The following is a 20085-nucleotide window of genomic DNA, read 5'->3' as shown; positions in this document are numbered from 1 at the left end:
AACATTAGAATTCATAGGGGCCTTATTCAGCACATCAGTGGCAGCGTCTCTCCCTTTGCCAAAGGTACATACTGTTCATTTCCAAGTCAATAAAATAATTCAAAGCTAGTCTGTTAGCCCTTCTGATTTTAAAAACACTAGGGTTAATGTCTGCAGGAATAGTTCTAGTTCCGTAAAATACCATACGAGAATTCTTCAGTGGACATTAGCAATGCAGTGGTCCATTCTACATCTGCCTATGTCCACCAAGATCTGTATAACTCAGGCATGTAAAAAGTACCTTTGGTGGTGGATTCACTCAGATACTACAAGGTCATCCATTCATCTTTCTTCAGCCTAAGGCCGTAGTGACCATGGATGCTTCCCAGATCTGGTGGAGGGGCATTTCTTGGGAAAGACTGTCCAAGGTACTTGTCTACTAAAGATGCCAGTATGCATGTTAGTGATGAGAGCAGTACTCCTAGCATTGCAGGTGTTCCAAGACTGTGTCTCCCTTCCAGAACTATTGTGATTCAAACGGACAATATGTCTGTAGTATGGTGCATCAACAAACCAGGAGAAACCCGATCTTATGCTGAGAAGCTGTGTGTGTGGCAGTGGGAGATCTCTTCAAATTGATTTCTAGTAGCAACGCACATACGTGGGAAACCCTGTGTGACTGCAGACAAGTTGAGCATGTCCATACTACTACCTCATGAGTGGTCTATCAACAAGGAATGGACTGAGAGGAATTTTCACCAATGGGGCCAAACATGGTGACCTATTTGTATCTCCCCTGAGTAGCAAGTTCAGCAGGTTCTTAGCCCTAATCTCCCACTGAGGGAGCCACCGAGAGGCGCTTTCCTACACAATTGGCCCCCAGGTCTCCTTTAACCTTATCCACCAACTTCCTTAATCCTCAAATTTCTACAGAAAGCATCCTGATTGAAGAGCAAAGTCATCCTCATTTCCCCATACTGGCCTCGACAAATTTGGTTTCCCTTCCTTTGGCCTCATCTAGTTTACCGACCTTGGATTCTGGATCCAACACCAGACCTCCTGTCTCACCTGACGGACTTGATTCATCTGGGCATTTTGGGCCTGAATTTGACCACATGGTTTCTCCACTTCCATCAATAACCAGACAACCAAAGTGCTCTTCCCCTGTACACCACATTCTTTTGTCTTCCCACAAAGCTTCCACTAGAAAAATTTACAAGAACAAATGGAAAAGGTTTGTCTTATGGGCATAGGAGATGTCCCTCCATGGTTAAAGTTCAGCTAGCTGCCATTTTCAGTTTCTATATTGGAGTTGATAATTCCAGGTTGGCTTCTTCACGTTCTTGTAAGGCATTTATAAAGGGAACCTTTCTACTCAAACCACCCATTAAAGATCCTGCTCTACCGTGGGATCTGAATTTAATGTTACAGGCCCTGACTTAAACATTTGAATCGGCTGTAAAATGGGATTTGAAATATTTGACTTGGGGAAACTCTTAGGCTGATGTTATGGCTGTCAGGAATATAGAGTTTCAGAACTTCAAGCTTTATCCTGTAAGCCTCCTTATTTACTATTTTATAAGGATAGGGTGTCCTTAAGAACCAGTCCTTCCTTTTTTTCCAAGGTGGTGTCAGGATCTAACATAATCCATTAACCTTCCTGTGTTCTTTCCAAAATTTTCAAACACAGGAGAATACATTTTGCATTTGTTAGACATACACAATTATGTTTCTACCGTCACAGAACAGAAAAGTTTAGAAAATCAGATCAGCTATTTGCATCCTTTTTGGAAACAAAATTGGGAGAACTAGTTATCAAATTAACTTTGTCAAAATGGGTAACTGACTGCATCACTTTCATTTATAACTAGTTTGATCTGGCCTTGCCAAAGCCTTTAAGAGCCCATTCAGTCGGGTTCATGGCAGCTTCATCAGCTTTTTTATCCAGATCTTCCATGGACGATATTTCTGCGGCTGAAATGTGGGCTAATCCTCATACCTTTTTTACCTATTACAAGTTGGATCTGGTCTCTAGGGGAAGAGCGGCCTTTGGCTCAACAGTACTCGGGGATATCCTTGAGTCCACTTGGGATCCAAGTAACTGGGGACTCTGTCCTACATGTTGGAATGAATGAAAATTGACGTCAGGTAAAGAAGTTATGTACTCGGCATAACATTACATCTGTGTTGTCCATTTTTATTCTTCCTAGACTCCCTTTCTTCCAGCCCCCTGCCCTTTTTTTTTCTTGATTTCTGGAAGAATAAAATTTTTTTACAGGAACCAAAGTTCCTGTTTGTACTCCAGGTAGTGGTCTTCCATATAAAATCTTGGTAATTTCATTGCTGTATACAATAAAGGGCAGCAAAGAAGTTCTGCGAGAAGAGGGTGAGCTGCTGCATTATGGGTAAGGGAAGAGCTTGTAGTATCCAAAAGCTGTACGAAAGGGGGCAGAGTCTGATCCGAGGATTGGATCCGAACTGACATGTTAAAGAATGAAAATGGACACGTTATGGTGAGTACATACCTTTTTCTGTTTGTTAGCATTGGGCACAATTTATTTCTTCCTTGGGAAAGAAAAGACATTTATTTCTTTGGTCATGAATTTTGTTCAGACCATCCCTGGATTAAAGGGTTGGGGATAGCTCTAGAATGCAGAGTCATCTGGAACTGTGGAGTTTCTGGGGGCTACCTGTTTTAATTCATTTCCTCTATAGTTATTGTAGTGTTGTCTTGGCTAGTTAAAATTATATTGAAAAGATGCAAAAAAATGGAGAGAAAGATGGTAAGAGAAAATAAGTCATCTGAATGGAATGGATGTGCTAGGATGTAGTAGGAGAATGGCGAAGTACTGTAGAGATGCTAGGGAACAGTTAAGAGGGGCATGATGAAATGATTTGCCTAGGGTTGTGTTTCTCCTAAAGGTGGCCTTGACTATAGGGGTTGGGCTACCTCTGTCTTTTGGGGTGGGGGTGGCACGGCAGAAGCTTGGAATACAATCTGAAAAAATGTGGCTATACCACTAGTTGCAGTTTATCATTGCATAGTAAAACTGGTGCTAGATGTAACAGTTAATGCAGATATACAAAGCAACAAATTGTGTTGACAGTATAAATAAATTGTCCTGGTGCTCATTATTCAATTCAGCTGTGCCATCCTGCCTTTGAATCCTGTATGCTGCAGATGTTTTTCCATCTCACCTATTGCACCTTTACAGTGTGTGCTCATGTGTAAAACATGGCAGTTGCCGTACTGCTTTTTAGTCTGTTGCTGTGCTTTTTTGTTGAGGTGACCTATCTTTCCTTTGCCTTTTTGTGCTGCAACAAAATAAGAGTAATAGTGCCCTTTTTCAGCAAGACTTGCTCAGTTCTTTTTTGTTCTGTTCTTTTGCAGTCACTGCCATGTTTGTAATAACTGTACAAAATAGAGCATGCTATGGCAGTGAAAAGCTGAAAGCAATATTTTATTTTTCACTTTTTTCTTTTATCTCAAAAGTAGTGTATTGAATGATAGTATACTGCCAACTCCATTAGGTACACAGTGAGTAATACATGTGATCTCATTTTTCCTTTTGTGCTTTATTTTTTTTTTAAGCCATGCTTTTTTTGTCCCACTGCAAAATAAGACTAAATATGTATCTTGTCCAGTAATTTTCTTTTTGGTTAGTTTTGACCACTGACATGTTAAACGATACTGCTTTTATTCAGCTGTGCAAGAACAACATTCCACAGAAGTGTAAAACTGAAACCAGTGTGCTACAAATCTAGTTATTCCAGCTGTGAAAAGTAGGACATCACGTGGCAGTAATAAATTTTATACAGTGTGCTGCTGAAAGTAGGGTGCTTTGCAGCAGTGGCTCTAGCCATCCTGCCTTTGAATCATTTGCACTTTGCAATATGTTACATCTAAAGAAGAACCACAGTATTCAGGTCATCTCTTGCTTTTAAACTAAGTTTATCTTAGTAATACAAAACTGATTCTAGTGCACTACAGATCTTTTTTTTTTTTAATCCAGTGGTATAAAGTGCAACTGCCTGAATCTGTAGCAGTGCAGGTCTCTTTCATTTGACTGATTGCTACATTAATTTCCGTTTAACATTTTTTTTTCTCATTATGTTTATCTTATGTCTGTAACCACTTTTCTGCAGTCCATTTGTAGTGCAAGATTACCTTCAGCACTGACAAGTACTCTCTACATTCTGAATCTACACGTGCGAAGTCATTGTTAACTGTTAAAGATACTTGAGAAATGTATCCACAAACAGATAGAAGGTTCTGTTGGAGAAGATACTGCATTAACACACACACACCATGGATTTCGCCCTATACACAGTACTACAACTGCACTAATTATCCCTATACACAGTACTACAACTGCACTAATATCCTTTACCAATACTGTATCACTGGCCCGTGACAACAAACTAGTTTCATGTCTGTTCCTTGACCTCTCCAAAGCCTTTGACACCGTCTCCCATCCCCTATTTCTAGAAAAACTCACTCACTTAACTTTCACTCCTCCCACCATATATTGGTTTTCAAGCTATCTCTCTAACCGCCTGCAAGCTGTCAAATGGCACTCTGCCCTGTGACCCCCCCCCCCGTTATCCCAATGAGTGCCTCCCAAGGATTCATACTTGGGCCACTCCTATTCAAACATTTTCACCAACCTACTTTACACTTCCTGTCCTAATTCTACACTTCAACAATATGCAGATGATTCTACAGTCATCACCATTTCTGACAAATCCATCTGACCTCCACTCTACTACCCAAGCAACATTCAGCTCTATAGAGACATGGCTTGGTGATAATAAATTAATTCTCAACCCCAAGAAACCTAAGCTTCTACTGTTCCTCCCCAAAAAACCTCACCAATCTCAAAACTACATTTTTCCATCCTATCAAGCAATAACACTATCATTACTGCTGAACCTAGCACTAAACTGCTAGGAGTCATAATTGATGATAAGCTTAAATTTTATCTCCAAGTCACTTCCTCTATCAAAAAGACTCACCAGAAACTTGGTCTCCTATACCGCAACAAAAGACATCTAACCAATACAACCAGAATAACACTCTCCCATGCATTTCTTCCCACACTTCTTTATAACTATCAATTATTCACAAATCTTAACACCACACTTAACTAAACTTGAAACTACATATAACAAGGTTGCTAGATTTGTGGCAAACCTAACTCTACAAATCACACCATGGGCCTTTAGCTTCCTATACCTCCTGTTTTGAATGTGGTGGAAGATGTTTTGCAGAGGCTTCCTGAATCCTGATTCTTTGCCTCCTGCCCCAGTTAAACCGGATAGGTATTATAGGGTGCCTGAAGCTCATAAGTATCTTTTTTAAGAGTCCTAGGGCAGACCCGGAAACTGTCTCTCAGGGGCCTAAAGGTGTGAAGGCCTCAGTTGTTAAATATCCTGTCCCTCCTGATAAAGAGGCAAGGGCTTTGGATAGATGGGGAAAGAAAGTGTATACTTCTTCCACTTTAGCCATGAGGGCGTTGAATTGTCAGTTTCACATGTTAAAATATCAGAATTATCTTCTTTCACAGTTGAAATCTAAGGTGGATGCTCTGGCGGAAGGTATTGAGTGTAAAGAGTTGCAGGATTTAGTTCATGTGTCTGAACAAGTGGGTAAACATTCCTTGCAATGTGGTTTTGATGCTGTGCAGGCCTCCTCCAGGGTGGTTGCCACTGGTTCTGTTCTTCGTAGGCACGCCTGGTTGAGAGGTCAGAACTTAGCTGAGCATGTTAAGACAAGGATTTTGGATGCTCCTTTACAGTCTGATGTGTTGTTTGGTTCGCCTGTGGAAGCAGTTTTAAAGAAGATGGAGGACAAGGCTAAGTCTATGCAAACTGTTAAGGATTTTTTTTGCAGGTGCAGCCTCCGAAGTTTAGTAGAAATTGGCCTGCTAAGGGATGGACTTATCCTGCTTATGATTCTCAGTCTAGGGGTAGGTCTAGACGTGGTAGGGGCAGAGCTCAAGGTGCTTTAGGCCTAGGGCAGGAGTTCACCTGCTCAGACTTCTGGTGAGGGCAGGGGTCAGTCCTTTCGTAAGCAGACCCAATGACCTGCCTTTTCAGCTGCCAGTACCTTCTCGCCTGGCGGCACCTCTAGGAGGAAGACTGTCTCTTTTCAAAGAAAATTGGGATTTAATTACCCAAGACAAATGGGTTCTGGATATCATTCACCACGGTTACAGGTTTTATTTCCATACCTTGCCTCCTTTCAAAGGCATGCCAGACATTCCTCCTCTACAAAGACAAGAGGCTCACAAGCAGATTTCTCAGTTACTCCAGATAGGGGCCATTCTGCCGGTTCCTGTGCCAGAAAGGGGCCTAGGATTTTATTCTCGCCTGTTCCTAGTACCGAAGAAGGGGAACACGTGGAGACCAATTTTGGATTTATCTATCCTCAACACTTAACTGGACATTACAAAGTTCAAAATGTTGACGTTACAACAGCTTTTACCTCTGCTGGGCAAGGATCACTGGATGGTAACTTTAGATCTCAAGGAAGCTTACCTTAATGTGCCTATAAGACTAAGTTGCAGAAAGTATTCATGCGTTGAGCTGGAAATTCTCACTATCAGTTCTCTGCATTGCCCTTTGGCTTATCTACTGCGCCCAGAGTATTCACAAAGGTTCTGGCTCCAGTGATAGCTTACTTCAGGCTACAAGGAATTCAAATCTATCCTTACTTGGACGATTGCCTGATTCTGGCTCAAGAAAAGGAAGACCTTCTACAGCATTTGGAATATGTCATAGCAGTGCTAAGATGCCTAGGGTATTCTGTGAACGAAATAAAGTCCAGTCTAGTACCCTCTCAAGACATGTGCTTTCTGGGTGTGAGACTGAATACAGCAGCCCAGATGGCCTTTTTAACCCCGGACAAACAAAAGAATCTTTCCAGTTACTTCCATCAACTATCTCTTCAGTCCGGGCTGACTGCAAGGACAGTCCTTCAAGCCTTAGGGTTCATGGCATCTTGTATTCTGGTGCTTCCCAATGCCAAACTGCATATGAGGAAGCTACAATGGTATCTCAAAATGTATGGACACAGCACTGCCAGGATTTGGACACTGTCATTCAAATAATACCTTGCATTCAAAAGGAATTTTTGTGGTGGGCTCAGGAATGTCACCTAAACAAGGGACTCTCTGTGACCCGACCAGAGGCGAGTCAAATTCTAACGACAGATGCCTCAGACATTGCTTGGGGAGCTCATCTAAATGGAAAGTGGATACAAGACAAGTGGCCTGCCAGACTACAGCATCTACATATCAACATGAAGGAGATGTTAGCAGTCCAGTTTGCTTTAATGGCTTTCAAGGAGTTACTTCTTCCAGGGCAGGTGTTGATTCTAACAGACAACACAACTGTCATGTGGTACATCAACAAACAAGGGGAACACATTCTTACCCATTGTGCAGGCAAGCAATGATTTTATGGGAGACTGCGCTAAGCTTGCAACTAACTCTTCAGGCAAGGTTTCTGCCGGGAGCACAGAACTCCTTAGCAGATGTGTTAAGCAGACAAATCATGGATCCCCACGAGTGGAAACTGGATCTTCATGTATTTCAAAAGTTGACAGTGTCCTGGGGAACTCCAGACATAGATCTGTTCGCTTCTCCACTAAACCACCAGCTGCCAAAGTTTTGCACAAAGAGGTTTCATCACACAGCTTGGAAAGTGGATGCTCTTTCTTTCAGTTGGAAAAATCTTCATGTGTATGCGTTTCCACCTCTGCCTCTTCTTCCAAAGGTGCTTCTAAAGGTCAGACAAGACAAGCCAAGGATGATTTTAATAGCTCCAGATTGGCCTCGGCAGCACTGGTACCCATTACTGAGGAGTCTGGTAAAGAAGCCTCCATGGCCTTTACCCTTGATTCCACATCTGTTGTCTCAGAAGGACGGTCGTCTGCTCAATGTCAAGCTTCACTCTCTGCATCTAACAGCCTGGCATATTCTGTTTTGAAAGACAGCAGGTCTCAGCTTCCTCAACAAGTTTTAAATGTGATTATGGAAGCCAGAAGACCTAGTACAAGGAAAGTGTACGCGGAAAAATAGAAGAGATTTTTATTTTGGACTGCAGCAAAGAATTTGGAGATTTCGGAGCCTAATTTGAGTGTGGCTCTTCAATATCTTACTGAGTTATTGGACAAAGGTTTGTCTTTCTCTTCCATTAAGATTCATGCTGCAGCAATTTCAGCTCACTTTGATTGTGACCCACCATTGTTTTCACATCCTTTGTTCAAGCAATTTCTTAGAGGGGCAAAGAATATAAGACCCCCAATGCAGAGCTCCTACTCCTGCTTGGGATCTCAATTTTGTGTTGGAGAAACTTACTCTACAACCTTTTGAGCCTGCAGCTACTGCTGAACTGAAATACTTGTCATGGAAGACTGCTTTTTGTTGGCCATTACTTCTGCAAGAAGGGTTTCTGAGTTACAGGCCCTTATGTCGGTTGAGCCTATTTTGATTTTGCATAAGGATATGGTATCATTACGCACTAATCCTTCCTTTATGCCTAAAGTGGTTTCTAGTGTGGCTTTAAACCAAACTATTCATTTGCCTAATTTTATGCAGATCCCCAAAATAAAGGGGAAAAGATTTTGCACACTTTAGATGTACACAGGCAATTGCGTTATTATTTGAGCAGGACTAAGGATTTTAGGCAGTCTCAGCAGTTGTTTGTTTCTTTTGCTTTGAGTTCTCAGGGCAAGCCTGTGTCAAAACAAACTATTTCTAGGTGGATTGGGTTTTGCATTGCATTTTGTTATTCCCATCATGGCAAGGAGATTCCAGCTGGGATTAGGCCTCATTCCACTAGGGCTACTGCCACTTCAACAGCTTTTTAAGGGGTGGCAACTAAGGATATTTTGGAGGCAGCTACTTGGAGTTCAGTGCATACTTTCTCTAAGCATTACCACCTTCCTCTCTACTCTAAGTCTAGGGCTGGTTTTGCCACAGCTATTTTGCAAGGCATGTTATCAGCTCCTGCTTCCTTATGATTTGCCAGCCTCCTTACCTCTGCTTTGGGATTCTACCATTAGTTAGGACTGCAGCAATGTGGAATGAAGAACATAGTACAGTTTTGTACCTACCATAAATGTAGATGTTCGAGGATCCACATTGCTGCAGTCCAATTTACCCTCCCTCCTTCCCCTCTGTGTTTAGGGGTGGTTGTGTAGGTGAGGTTATATTCTGCTAATTTTGTATATTTTGTATATATTTTGGTGCAGATATGTTGGGAGTTTTTGGTTTTTGGCCTTATCTTTTCAGGGTCTTCTGACATCTGGGGCAAGAAAAGACTGAGGATATGACGTCGGTCATGCGCATTAGTACCCTGACGTACTGACGTCAGTCTAATGCGCCCTGACCGACGTCAGCCATATACTTTGGTATTCGGGCCGACTGGACAGCGGACTACCCAATAGTTAGGACTGCAGCAATGTGGATCCTCGAACATCTACATTTATGGTAGGTACAAAACTGTACTTTTCTGGGGGCTACCTGTTTTAATTCATTTCCTCTATAGTTATTGTAGTGTTGTCTTGGCTAGTTAAAATTATATTGAAAAGATGCAAAAAAATGGAGAGAAAGATGGTAAGAGAAAATAAGTCATCTGAATGGAATGGATGTGCTAGGATGTAGTAGGAGAATGGCGAAGTACTGTAGAGATGCTAGGGAACAGTTAAGAGGGGCATGATGAAATGATTTGCCTAGGGTTGTGTTTCTCCTAAAGGTGGCCTTGACTATAGGGGTTGGGCTACCTCTGTCTTTTGGGGTGGGGTACGGCAGAAGCTTGGAATACAATCTGAAAAAATGTGGCTATACCACTAGTTGCAGTTTATCATTGCATAGTAAAACTGGTGCTAGATGTAACAGTTAATGCAGATATACAAAGCAACAAATTGTGTTGACAGTACAAATAAATTGTCCTGGTGCTCATTATTCAATTCAGCTGTGCCATCCTGCCTTTGAATCCTGTATGCTGCAGATGTTTTTCCATCTCACCTATTGCACCTTTACAGTGTGTGCTCATGTGTAAAACATGGCAGTTGCCGTACTGCTTTTTAGTCTGTTGCTGTGCTTTTTTGTTGAGGTGACCTATCTTTCCTTTGCCTTTTTGTGCTGCAACAAAATAAGAGTAATAGTGCCCTTTTTCAGCAAGACTTGCTCAGTTCTTTTTTGTTCTGTTCTTTTACAGTCACTGCCATGTTTGTAATAACTGTACAAAATAGAGCATGCTATGGCAGTGAAAAGCTGAAAGCAATATTTTATTTTTCACTTTTTTCTTTTATCTCAAAAGTAGTGTATTGAATGATAGTATACTGCCAACTCCATTATGTACACAGTGAGTAATACATGTGATCTCATTTTTCCTTTTGTGCTTTATTTTTTTTTTAAGCCATGCTTTTTTTGTCCCACTGCAAAATAAGACTAAATATGTATCTTGTCCAGTAATTTTCTTTTTGGTTAGTTTTGACCACTGACATGTTAAACGATACTGCTTTTATTCAGCTGTGCAAGAACAACATTCCACAGAAGTGTAAAACTGAAACCAGTGTGCTACAAATCTAGTTATTCCAGCTGTGAAAAGTAGGACATCACGTGGCAGTAATAAATTTTATACAGTGTGCTGCTGAAAGGGTGCTTTGCAGCAGTGGCTCTAGCCATCCTGCCTTTGAATCATTTGCACTTTGCAATATGTTACATCTAAAGAAGAACCACAGTATTCAGGTCATCTCTTGCTTTTAAACTAAGCGCATCTTAGTAATACAAAACTGATTCTAGTGCACTACAGATCTTTTTTTTTTTTAATCCAGTGGTATAAAGTGCAACTGCCTGAATCTGTAGCAGTGCAGGTCTCTTTCATTTGACTGATTGCTACATTAATTTCCGTTTAACATTTTTTTTTCTCATTATGTTTATCTTATGTCTGTAACCACTTTTCTGCAGTCCATTTGTAGTGCAAGATTACCTTCAGCACTGACAAGTACTCTCTACATTCTGAATCTACACGTGCGAAGTCATTAACTGTTAAAGATACTTGAGAAATGTATCCACAAACAGATAGAAGGTTCTGTTGGAGAAGATACTGCATTAACACACACACCATGGATTTCGCCCTATACACAGTACTACAACTGCACTAATATCCTTTACCAATACTGTATCACTGGCCCGTGACAACAAACTAGTTTCATGTCTGTTCCTTGACCTCTCCAAAGCCTTTGACACCGTCTCCCATCCCCTATTTCTAGAAAAACTCACTCACTTAACTTTCACTCCTCCCACCATATATTGGTTTTCAAGCTATCTCTCTAACCGCCTGCAAGCTGTCAAATGGCACTCTGCCCTGTGACCCCCCCCCCCGTTATCCCAATGAGTGCCTCCCAAGGATTCATACTTGGGCCACTCCTATTCAAACATTTTCACCAACCTACTTTACACTTCCTGTCCTAATTCTACACTTCAACAATATGCAGATGATTCTACAGTCATCACCATTTCTGACAAATCCATCTGACCTCCACTCTACTACCCAAGCAACATTCAGCTCTATAGAGACATGGCTTGGTGATAATAAATTAATTCTCAACCCCAAGAAACCTAAGCTTCTACTGTTCCTCCCCAAAAAAACTCACCAATCTCAAAACTACATTTTTCCATCCTATCAAGCAATAACACTATCATTACTGCTGAACCTAGCACTAAACTGCTAGGAGTCATAATTGATGATAAGCTTAAATTTTATCTCCAAGTCACTTCCTCTATCAAAAAGACTCACCAGAAACTTGGTCTCCTATACCGCAACAAAAGACATCTAACCAATACAACCAGAATAACACTCTCCCATGCATTTCTTCCCACACTTCTTTATAACTATCAATTATTCACAAATCTTAACACCACACTTAACTAAACTTGAAACTACATATAACAAGGTTGCTAGATTTGTGGCAAACCTAACCTACAAATCACACCATTGCCTGTCTCTTAAACAACTGGAATGGTTTGAATTCCCTCATATGCTGCTACTACATCAACTGCAAATTATCCAGTCCATCCTATATCTACCATCTTTCTGCCCTAGCCTTCTATCCATTGTATCTAAATATTCCCCAACTAGGACCCTACGTAGCTCAGACCAAGACTTCCTACAGATCTATAAACCCAAAACCAAAATAGGGTGTCTACTCTATAACCCTGCTACAACATGGAACCAACTACCCCTAGTAATTGGGTCATTTGCCCAAACCAAGCATTTCAAACTAGCCACTCAGAGATACCCAACAAACAAATGGTCTTACCACTGTAGTCATCCTCCCTGAAACTATCCTACCATAGCCTCTCTTTCCTTCCTCCCTCTGCTGCCTAGCTAAATAATCATTTACCCCTCCATCTCTATACTTAATCCACTTCATCCCTCGTTACTACTTCTGTAACTACACTGTATCTAACCAGTTTAGGAATTATGAATACTGTACTTCCTTTCATCACTCTGAACTACAGTTTTTTTGCACTGTGACCTCTGTGATTATAGAAAACTGCTTTCTGTATGACTTGTCTTTTACTGTACAATTCAATTGAATTAGAAAAGTTTTTTATTGTACTAAGTTGTTTAATTGTTATGAGTTACTGTAATAGTTATCTTGTTAAAATTTTTCAAATGAAAATGTCTTACTAATTGTATGTAAAATGTTAATACTGACTGGAGCTTTTCTCCTCGGGTCTCAACTGAAAAACTGGCTAAGCGCTCAGCTGGACTAACCCGGTTAACAAATGTAAAATAAATTAAAAAATAACTGGTGTTTTGCTGCCCTGTGTAGCTGGAGGCATACTTGAGTCTGTATGTGGTGTACTTTGGAATATGCACCAGAATCAGAATGAAGCCTTGCACATCAGCTGTACTATAGTTATTCTCTGTTGTAGTTTTTTCATACTTGTGTATGCTGTCCCTTCTGCTCCTGGACATCATCTAGCAGCATATCTTGGACTTGTGCATTCTTTTATGAGAGTGAGTGTGAGTAAGTCTATTCTGGAACAGTTTCTTTGGGTTCTGTGTTTTGAGTTTTGGGTTTGTTTCAGTGGTAATGATCCCTGGGAAAGAAGTATTGAAGTTGCTTCTTTAAACTTAATTTTTGCAATTGTAACTTTGAATTACTCATCTGGGCTACAAACACTGTTCCAGGTCCGTTGTTGCAAGGTACTTGCCTCTGAAAGTGGAAGATACTTTATCACCTGCTTGACTCTCTTCTGTTTAATTGTACATCTGTTACACTACAGAATCATGACTTGTGATTAAAAAGAATATTCCTCATATGTTGTACTGCTTGAACTAAGAAGGTACATTTCTCACTATAGAGAGAGGTTTGCCAGATGCAGTAAGAAAAGTAAGTACAGCTAAGCTTTTGATGACTTGTGGCTTAAAATGGAAGATCATAATAAAAAAGTTACATAATTAGTAGCATTTTTCTCATTTTGTAAGGTAGCATTTTTGTCCAGTAGCAGCTAAATGGTCTGTTGCATAATATGGGAGATGTCTGTTAAAATGTTTGGGTTTGTGCGTTATTTGGCTAATCAGAACAGAACTCTGTAAACATTGTACTAAACAATAGTTTTCTTTTTCAGCATGCATATGCTTTAGAACTCCTCCATGAACAATTGCATGAAGGTGCAAAGGCGCTTGATGTAGGGTCTGGTAGTGGAATCCTTACTGCCTGCTTTGCAAGAATGGTAAGCCGCCTTTTGTTTAACTGTACTTCAAAAAGTTAAGGGTTTAAATTGGTTTGAATTACATAATTTGATTCCTCATGGAAACTTGAAAAGATGGTCAGCATTAGATCACTGCTGCAGCAGCCTTAAGCAACATGGGACATCCTGCTAAAGATAATCCCAGCTGGCCAGGTTTCTAAAGTTGTACAGGTTCATTCTATGCACCCTAGTCACTGGTATGTATGAGGGATGTAGAGAAAACCTGTGGGTAGGACCCCAAATGCCTGAATTTTTTTGCCACCAAAGAGTGGGTTTCAGCTTATTTGACTGTCAGCTAGTGAGTTGTTTTAAGCTGGGTAGGCAAGTTTCTTATTGGGAATTACCTTTCGCATGTTTAAAAGTGTTTTGTTTGATTTATTTTAGGACGTTGCCGCTTATTTTAATTAATCTTTGAAGTAAAATTTACTTGAATGTTTTACTTCGACTGAGGTAAGGGCATTCCTGTGTATAAAGTATGATCATCTTTCTCAATGCCGTGCTAGGCTTTTGGCTATGTGGATTGCATTCAGCCCAGGATACAACTGGCCAGCTGCTGATTGGTCAGCGATTTGGAAGGAAATCAGCAGTCCAACTGAAGAAAACTAGGACTTTCTTGCCCATGAAATGAGAAAAAGCTTACTTAACCTGAATCTCTTAAAGATACAGCAGTAATGTAAAATGTTGTATCACGAGTAAATATTTACAAAAGAAGGGGGATGCTGCAGCATTGAGGAATTTGAACACCCACTGCTGTGGTAAGTGCACTTTTATAATTTACGAGCTTTGGGTACTGGTTCTATAACTCCTTTGTGTTGAAGAACCTGAGGTAAATATTTGGTATGGAGGATGGGGAGGAACTCCCTTGAAAGGAGGGATATGTATCAAGTGCTAGCTGCTCCCTCCTGAAAGCCTTTTTTTCTCCCAAAAGTCTGAAAGAATCTGTTGCCAAAGGGAAATGTAGAGTTAGTCCTGGAACAGACTTCACGAGATATGGGGCATGAGAGGAGAGGAAAGGAGGGTATGGGGAGTAGAATGCTGGCTTGTGCTGTCAAAGACTTCAGCTTTTGAATTATTGATTTTGATCCCCTCTAGACCATCCACCTTTCCTGCTTTTGAAGTTCCATCCCCTACTTTGGTTATTATTCCCGTGAGGCAATGGATCAAATGGCAGAGGTCAAAATGGATTTTTATGTTTTGGGGATGATCATTGTGTTTCCCCAGGTGCAGAGATGGACTGTCTTGATCGGTTCCACCCTGCAACCCCTACTCCCTCTTGCCTTCCTACTGTTGTATATCCTTGAGCCAGAGTTGATCTGTGGTTCACAGAACTGCTGCTGTATAACAGAGTCCTCTCAGGAGTCTGATTGTACCCCCCCCCCCCCCCCACACACACACACACAAGTACAAAAAAAAAGACATCAGAAGGAAGCACACTGACTTCCTATTGGTGTGTCCTGCATCTGATACAGACTCTGATGGAGAAGGGATCCCTCCAGAAGACACCTCATTTGGTGACATCTTAGAACTTGTGACGGCAGGGATCCTGACCCACAGACTTCCCCTCCAGGATGAGATCCATACTTTGAGGCTTATGATTTGGTCACGCTTATTTCCTGGGTGTTCTTCCAGGAAACACATTAATTTACTTGGTGGCAAGGATATCATGACAGGATCTAGACACCTCAGGCAGTACCACATATACTGGATAAGATCCTTGGGTCTTCTAAGGACAGGAAGCACTGAGCAAAGTCCTGACTAGTAGATCCCATTAGTGTGGTGGTAATATATGGTTCACCGTGTATCCCTCCTCACAAAAAGGAGTCCCAGGTGATGAATACATTGGAAGTGGGCACTTGCTTTGTGCTTCCAGAGGGATTTAACTCAGAGGGCTGTAACTTTTCTGAGCTCTCCCCTGATATCCGAGTTGAATAATCAGTTGGAAGCAGCCTTGTAAACCATGTCCAGTGTTATGGACCTCTTCATGCTTCTCTCCATGAGTAGTGAGAGCAGCCTGAGCTTGACTGGCTTTGAGAAATTATTCATGGCTGTGCTTCTGCAACTTTATGGACCACCTCAAGGTAACTTTCAGTAGTGTGGTCTTTGGATTATCATTCATTTCATCAATGAAAGAAATGATGCAGAAGAGGGTGAGCAGGATGGCAGGACACACTGTGCTGTCCGAGTAAATTTCGAGGTCTCTCAAAGATTGTGTAGTAGAAACCAGAAGGGACCATTTTATTTATTTTACTTTACATTTGTTAACAGGGATAGTCCGACTGGATACATGTCCCATTTTCAGCGGAGGCCTGGGGAGAAAAGCTCCAACATACATATGGAAAAATATTGCATACAACATGAAAAGTACCATTTACTAACTTAATATGACAAGCAAGTTGTACATTCCCATAAATTGTAGAATTAGATGAGGCTGTAAACAAACAGAATACTGACTCGACTAGAGTTGCAGAGAAATATTTTTAACACACAATTCTAAAGCATGGAGCCAACAAGGACTAGAGCAAAGACATAACCAGTGTAATTTGCGATATAGTTTGAGACTTTTTTTTGAATTGGGCTAAGGAAAGTTCTAGGGTGAGGTCAGCTGGAAGGGAATTTCAAGTTTTACCAAAAGAGTTTGCGAACAGAGCGTTGCCGGCTGAGTTATTGGATTTGATTGTACCAGCAGTCTGTTGGATGAGTTAAGTGATTTAAGGATGCTGTATGCGATTATTTAGTGCTGGCATATTATCTGGTTGGTTAAGTATTTTATGTGCCACTGTAAGCTGGTTATACTTGGTTATACCATGCTTCCTCTGATGCATATAGTCTAGACGTCAGCAGTATGAAGCATCTTTTGACAGCAGCAGCCATGGTAGAGGTAACCTCTTTAACTTATTACATCCGAGTGACGCCTGCAGGTGTATCTGCAGTTGACTCCTACTGATGCCTCTAGGCGTCAAGTATTGCATGTTCATATTTGCATCAATAATTCCAAAACCATGCTTTGTACAAGGCTTTAAAATATTTTAATTTTCAGCTTACACAGTGGCAAACTTAACTGCATTAATATTTGACCTCTGTGTAGTACAGGCAAGGAGGCATTAACTGTTTTTTATGATATTAATTTATATAGATATAATTTTCAAGTTTTTCTAAATATCTCAACAACTGAGTAACACGGACAGAACTCCTTAGCATCGTATGAAATTTTCAGACTGATGAATAAAATGTTGCAGACAAGTATGTGTGTAACTTGAGTGGTTGCTGATATGTTGAAAGTTGTTTACAGAACATTACAAATGTAATATTTACTGTTTACTATGACTTGTACAATTTCTTTTAATACCGAGATCCTAAAGAATACTACCAGTATAAAAATAGATGTCCTCCTATTCCTGTGTTGCAGTATTCATACTGTGGGATTTCCAACCCTCAGGCGATATGACTTTGGCTCTTATACAAAAGCTTAAGCCCGGCTGCTGTAGGTACGTGGGACATCACACACAGGGCCCTAAACCAGAGACTATAAATGTGACGTCTGCACACACAGACCTCAGAACTTTTCAGCTACAGATGATGTATGCTTCGATTCCTCTCCTTAGTCCAAAGACTTCAAAACAGACAAGTACCCCGTTGGGGTTTTCGTTTTTCTTACTACTTGAGCTTGGTTGCTGTAGGTTTTGTTTCTGCTATTTAGCCGATGTCTGAGAAAACGAACAAATGTAATTGCGGGCGTCCGATAACTGCATAAGGATTCACACAAGTGCGTGTTTTGCTTGGGTGAGGAGCATGACCATAAGGCCTGCTCCATTTGTCAGTCATTCGCACCAGAAACCCTTCACAGCCATCTGGCAGCTTTAAATTCATATCTTGAGAATCGGATTGGAACATCTTGCTCGCAGGATGGATCCAGAGTTGGCCGCCCAATCCGAACAACCGAGGAAGAAGTTGAAAAAGCGGACTGGAACACGATGAGAGCAGGCTTATAAAATAACCAGTTTTAATTAATCAAGGTAAAAGTTAGCGCTTTCGGCGAAACTAGTGTATCGCCTTCATCAGACAAACAGCAGTATGACATTTAGTTACATTTTATATACTAGAGAGCAACATATAAAATCCAATCGAAAAAATGTGCATTATTTAAGTATTGAATTCATACGCGTTTATGCATATTTCGTGAGTGGATACATCTTGCAGCGCGTATTTAATACATGATAGTTTTTTATACATGTTTCAACATAACACATTCTTTAGCAGTTTGTGTTTTTGTTCATGATCGTGACTTGCATTGGAGAAATCATGCCTCAATTTTTACATTTCTTGTAGACTGCTTTAAGGTTCCCTTGGATACCAATACTTAAATTGCACATTTTTTCGATTGGATTTTATATGTTGCTCTCTAGTATATAAAATGTAACTAAATGTCATACTGCTGTTTGTCTGATGAAGGCGATACACTAGTTTCGCCGAAAGCGCTAACTTTTATCTTGATTAATTAAAACTGGTTATTTTGTAAGCCTGCTCTCATCGTGTTCCAGTCCGCTTTTTCAACCGAGGAAGAAGGCCAAGGTTTCCAGGCATACTCCTGTTGTCGCTCCAACATCGGACGTCCCGCTGACTACCGATTTAGGGGGTCAAGGGACAGCCGATTCTTAAGTCAGCTTTGATGGATCATCTGGAAGAGGCAGTTACTGCAGCTACAGAGAGCACATCAACCGACGTCGAGGGGGAACCAATATTTGGTCAGCTGACCGAGACTCCTTCTGCTCCAGCCCAGACCTCGGTTTCCAGGCCAACTCCTAAGCCAACTAAGAAAAAAAAAAAAACACTTGAGCCCCATGCCTCAAGCTAGCCCACACTGGCAGACTTTCACCAATTCCTTGCTGCAGGCCTTTATGGTCGTTAGGGCCTACAGGCCCTGCACCTACAGACATTCCAGTGCTGAGCCCTAGGCCAGCCTCTGCTTCTTCCCTCCTTTTAATTGCTACTCAGCAGGGAAAAGAACCTGAACAGTACAATTCATCTTCTGAGGAATCTGTTTGTGCCTCAAATTGCTTTTCCTGTGGACTATTACCCCCCAGATGAAGACTGTATTGAGGGTGATTCTCCTCCAGAGGATATTCCCTTTGGGGGAAACTATCTCAACTTCTCAAAAATGGAAGCATACTTCAAGTGGGATACTACCATGATGACAGATACCTAGAAAAGCTTTGTGAAGTTGTTCTATCTCGCCGTTCATTCTTACTGATGGGTTTGGAGCCGATCCCTCAGCTCCGAGGTGGCCTACTGCAATGCTTGAGGTCTTCAAATAGCTTGAGGCAAAGTCCCTATCCCAAGATGCACCTAAAGTTACCTCAGCTCTAGTTTGCCACTGTAACAGATCAGAGGTTCTCATTAGCTCGGGCTAGTAAAACTTATTTTTCAAATATTTTTCCAATATTTCTTTCTTGTATTGATAACTAGATAGTTTTAGGTAGTTTTAGATGGTTTTATAAAGCTCTTATAGCTTATTAGTGTATTTAGCTATATTGTATTTTCCTTTCCCTGGTGTGCTTTAAATTTCTAGCTGGTCTCTTATTTTTAGGTTTAGTTTAAAGAGTTTCATACTACTTAGTGTGCTTAGTCAGTGACCTTTTGTCACAGCTTACAGAAAACTTTAGATAAGGTTTATTTAGAGTGTATTTAAAATGTTTAGAGAAGGCTTAGTGTGTTTTGTAGCAGCTATCTTTTTCTTACAATGCTAGTCTGTCTAGCATTTAAAATCGTGTGCTTTAGACGGTTTTTTCCCCGTCACTTTAATATTTAGATAATTATTTGTGTGCGTCATTTAGCCTGAATTTTCTAAAAGGCTTTTGATTGTTGGTTACTTTTAAAAAAATTTTTTGTAGTTGACAGTAATTCTCCGTTTGATATAATAATGGCTAACCAAGGTAAGCATCCCAAGTCAGGCTTTAAAAAGTGCCCCAAATGTGGCCAAAAAAGGTCTGTGACAGCCATGTCAATTGTGTGCACTGTTTAGGAGCTTTACATTTATAGGATAGCTGCTCCATATGCCATTCTTTCTCCTCCAGCGTCCTACAGGAGAGAAAGAGGAAATTGATAGAGGCTTGTTGAAACCCTGCTTCAAGAAGCTTTGAGTGACCAGGATGGATCCAGTAAGTCCTCAAAGTCTTCTGAGACAAAAAAATCAAAAATGTTGGATTTCGGCTCCACAGACATCGGAGCCGACAGTCTTGTCTTTTCGGAGCCGGTCCCCAGTCCTGGAACCAGTATCCAAACTTTGTAAGTTTCCTTTACTACAATCGGTACTACCTTTGGTCCATTCATT

The 20085-nt window shown here is 40.9% G+C and overlaps 1 protein-coding gene across 2 annotated transcripts in view; it reads left to right on the top strand.

The window, feature by feature from the left end:
- Positions 1-20085, top strand: part of PCMT1 (protein-L-isoaspartate (D-aspartate) O-methyltransferase) — a gene marked incomplete at its 3' end in the record, with an annotated part of 730767 nt that overhangs the window by 406967 nt on the left and 303715 nt on the right. For both annotated transcript variants that reach the window (XM_044069289.1, XM_044069297.1), the window contains 1 exon segment: positions 13635-13739. In XM_044069289.1, the coding sequence (XP_043925224.1) occupies positions 13635-13739 (105 nt within the window).

This window comes from Protopterus annectens, chromosome 1.part0, assembly GCF_019279795.1.
Source record: "Protopterus annectens isolate FY-2018-M chromosome 1.part0, PAN1.0, whole genome shotgun sequence".
NCBI classification, from domain to species: domain Eukaryota; kingdom Metazoa; phylum Chordata; order Ceratodontiformes; family Protopteridae; genus Protopterus; species Protopterus annectens.
Note: the sequence above shows the minus strand (reverse complement) of the source record. Positions and strands in the feature narration are given on the sequence as shown.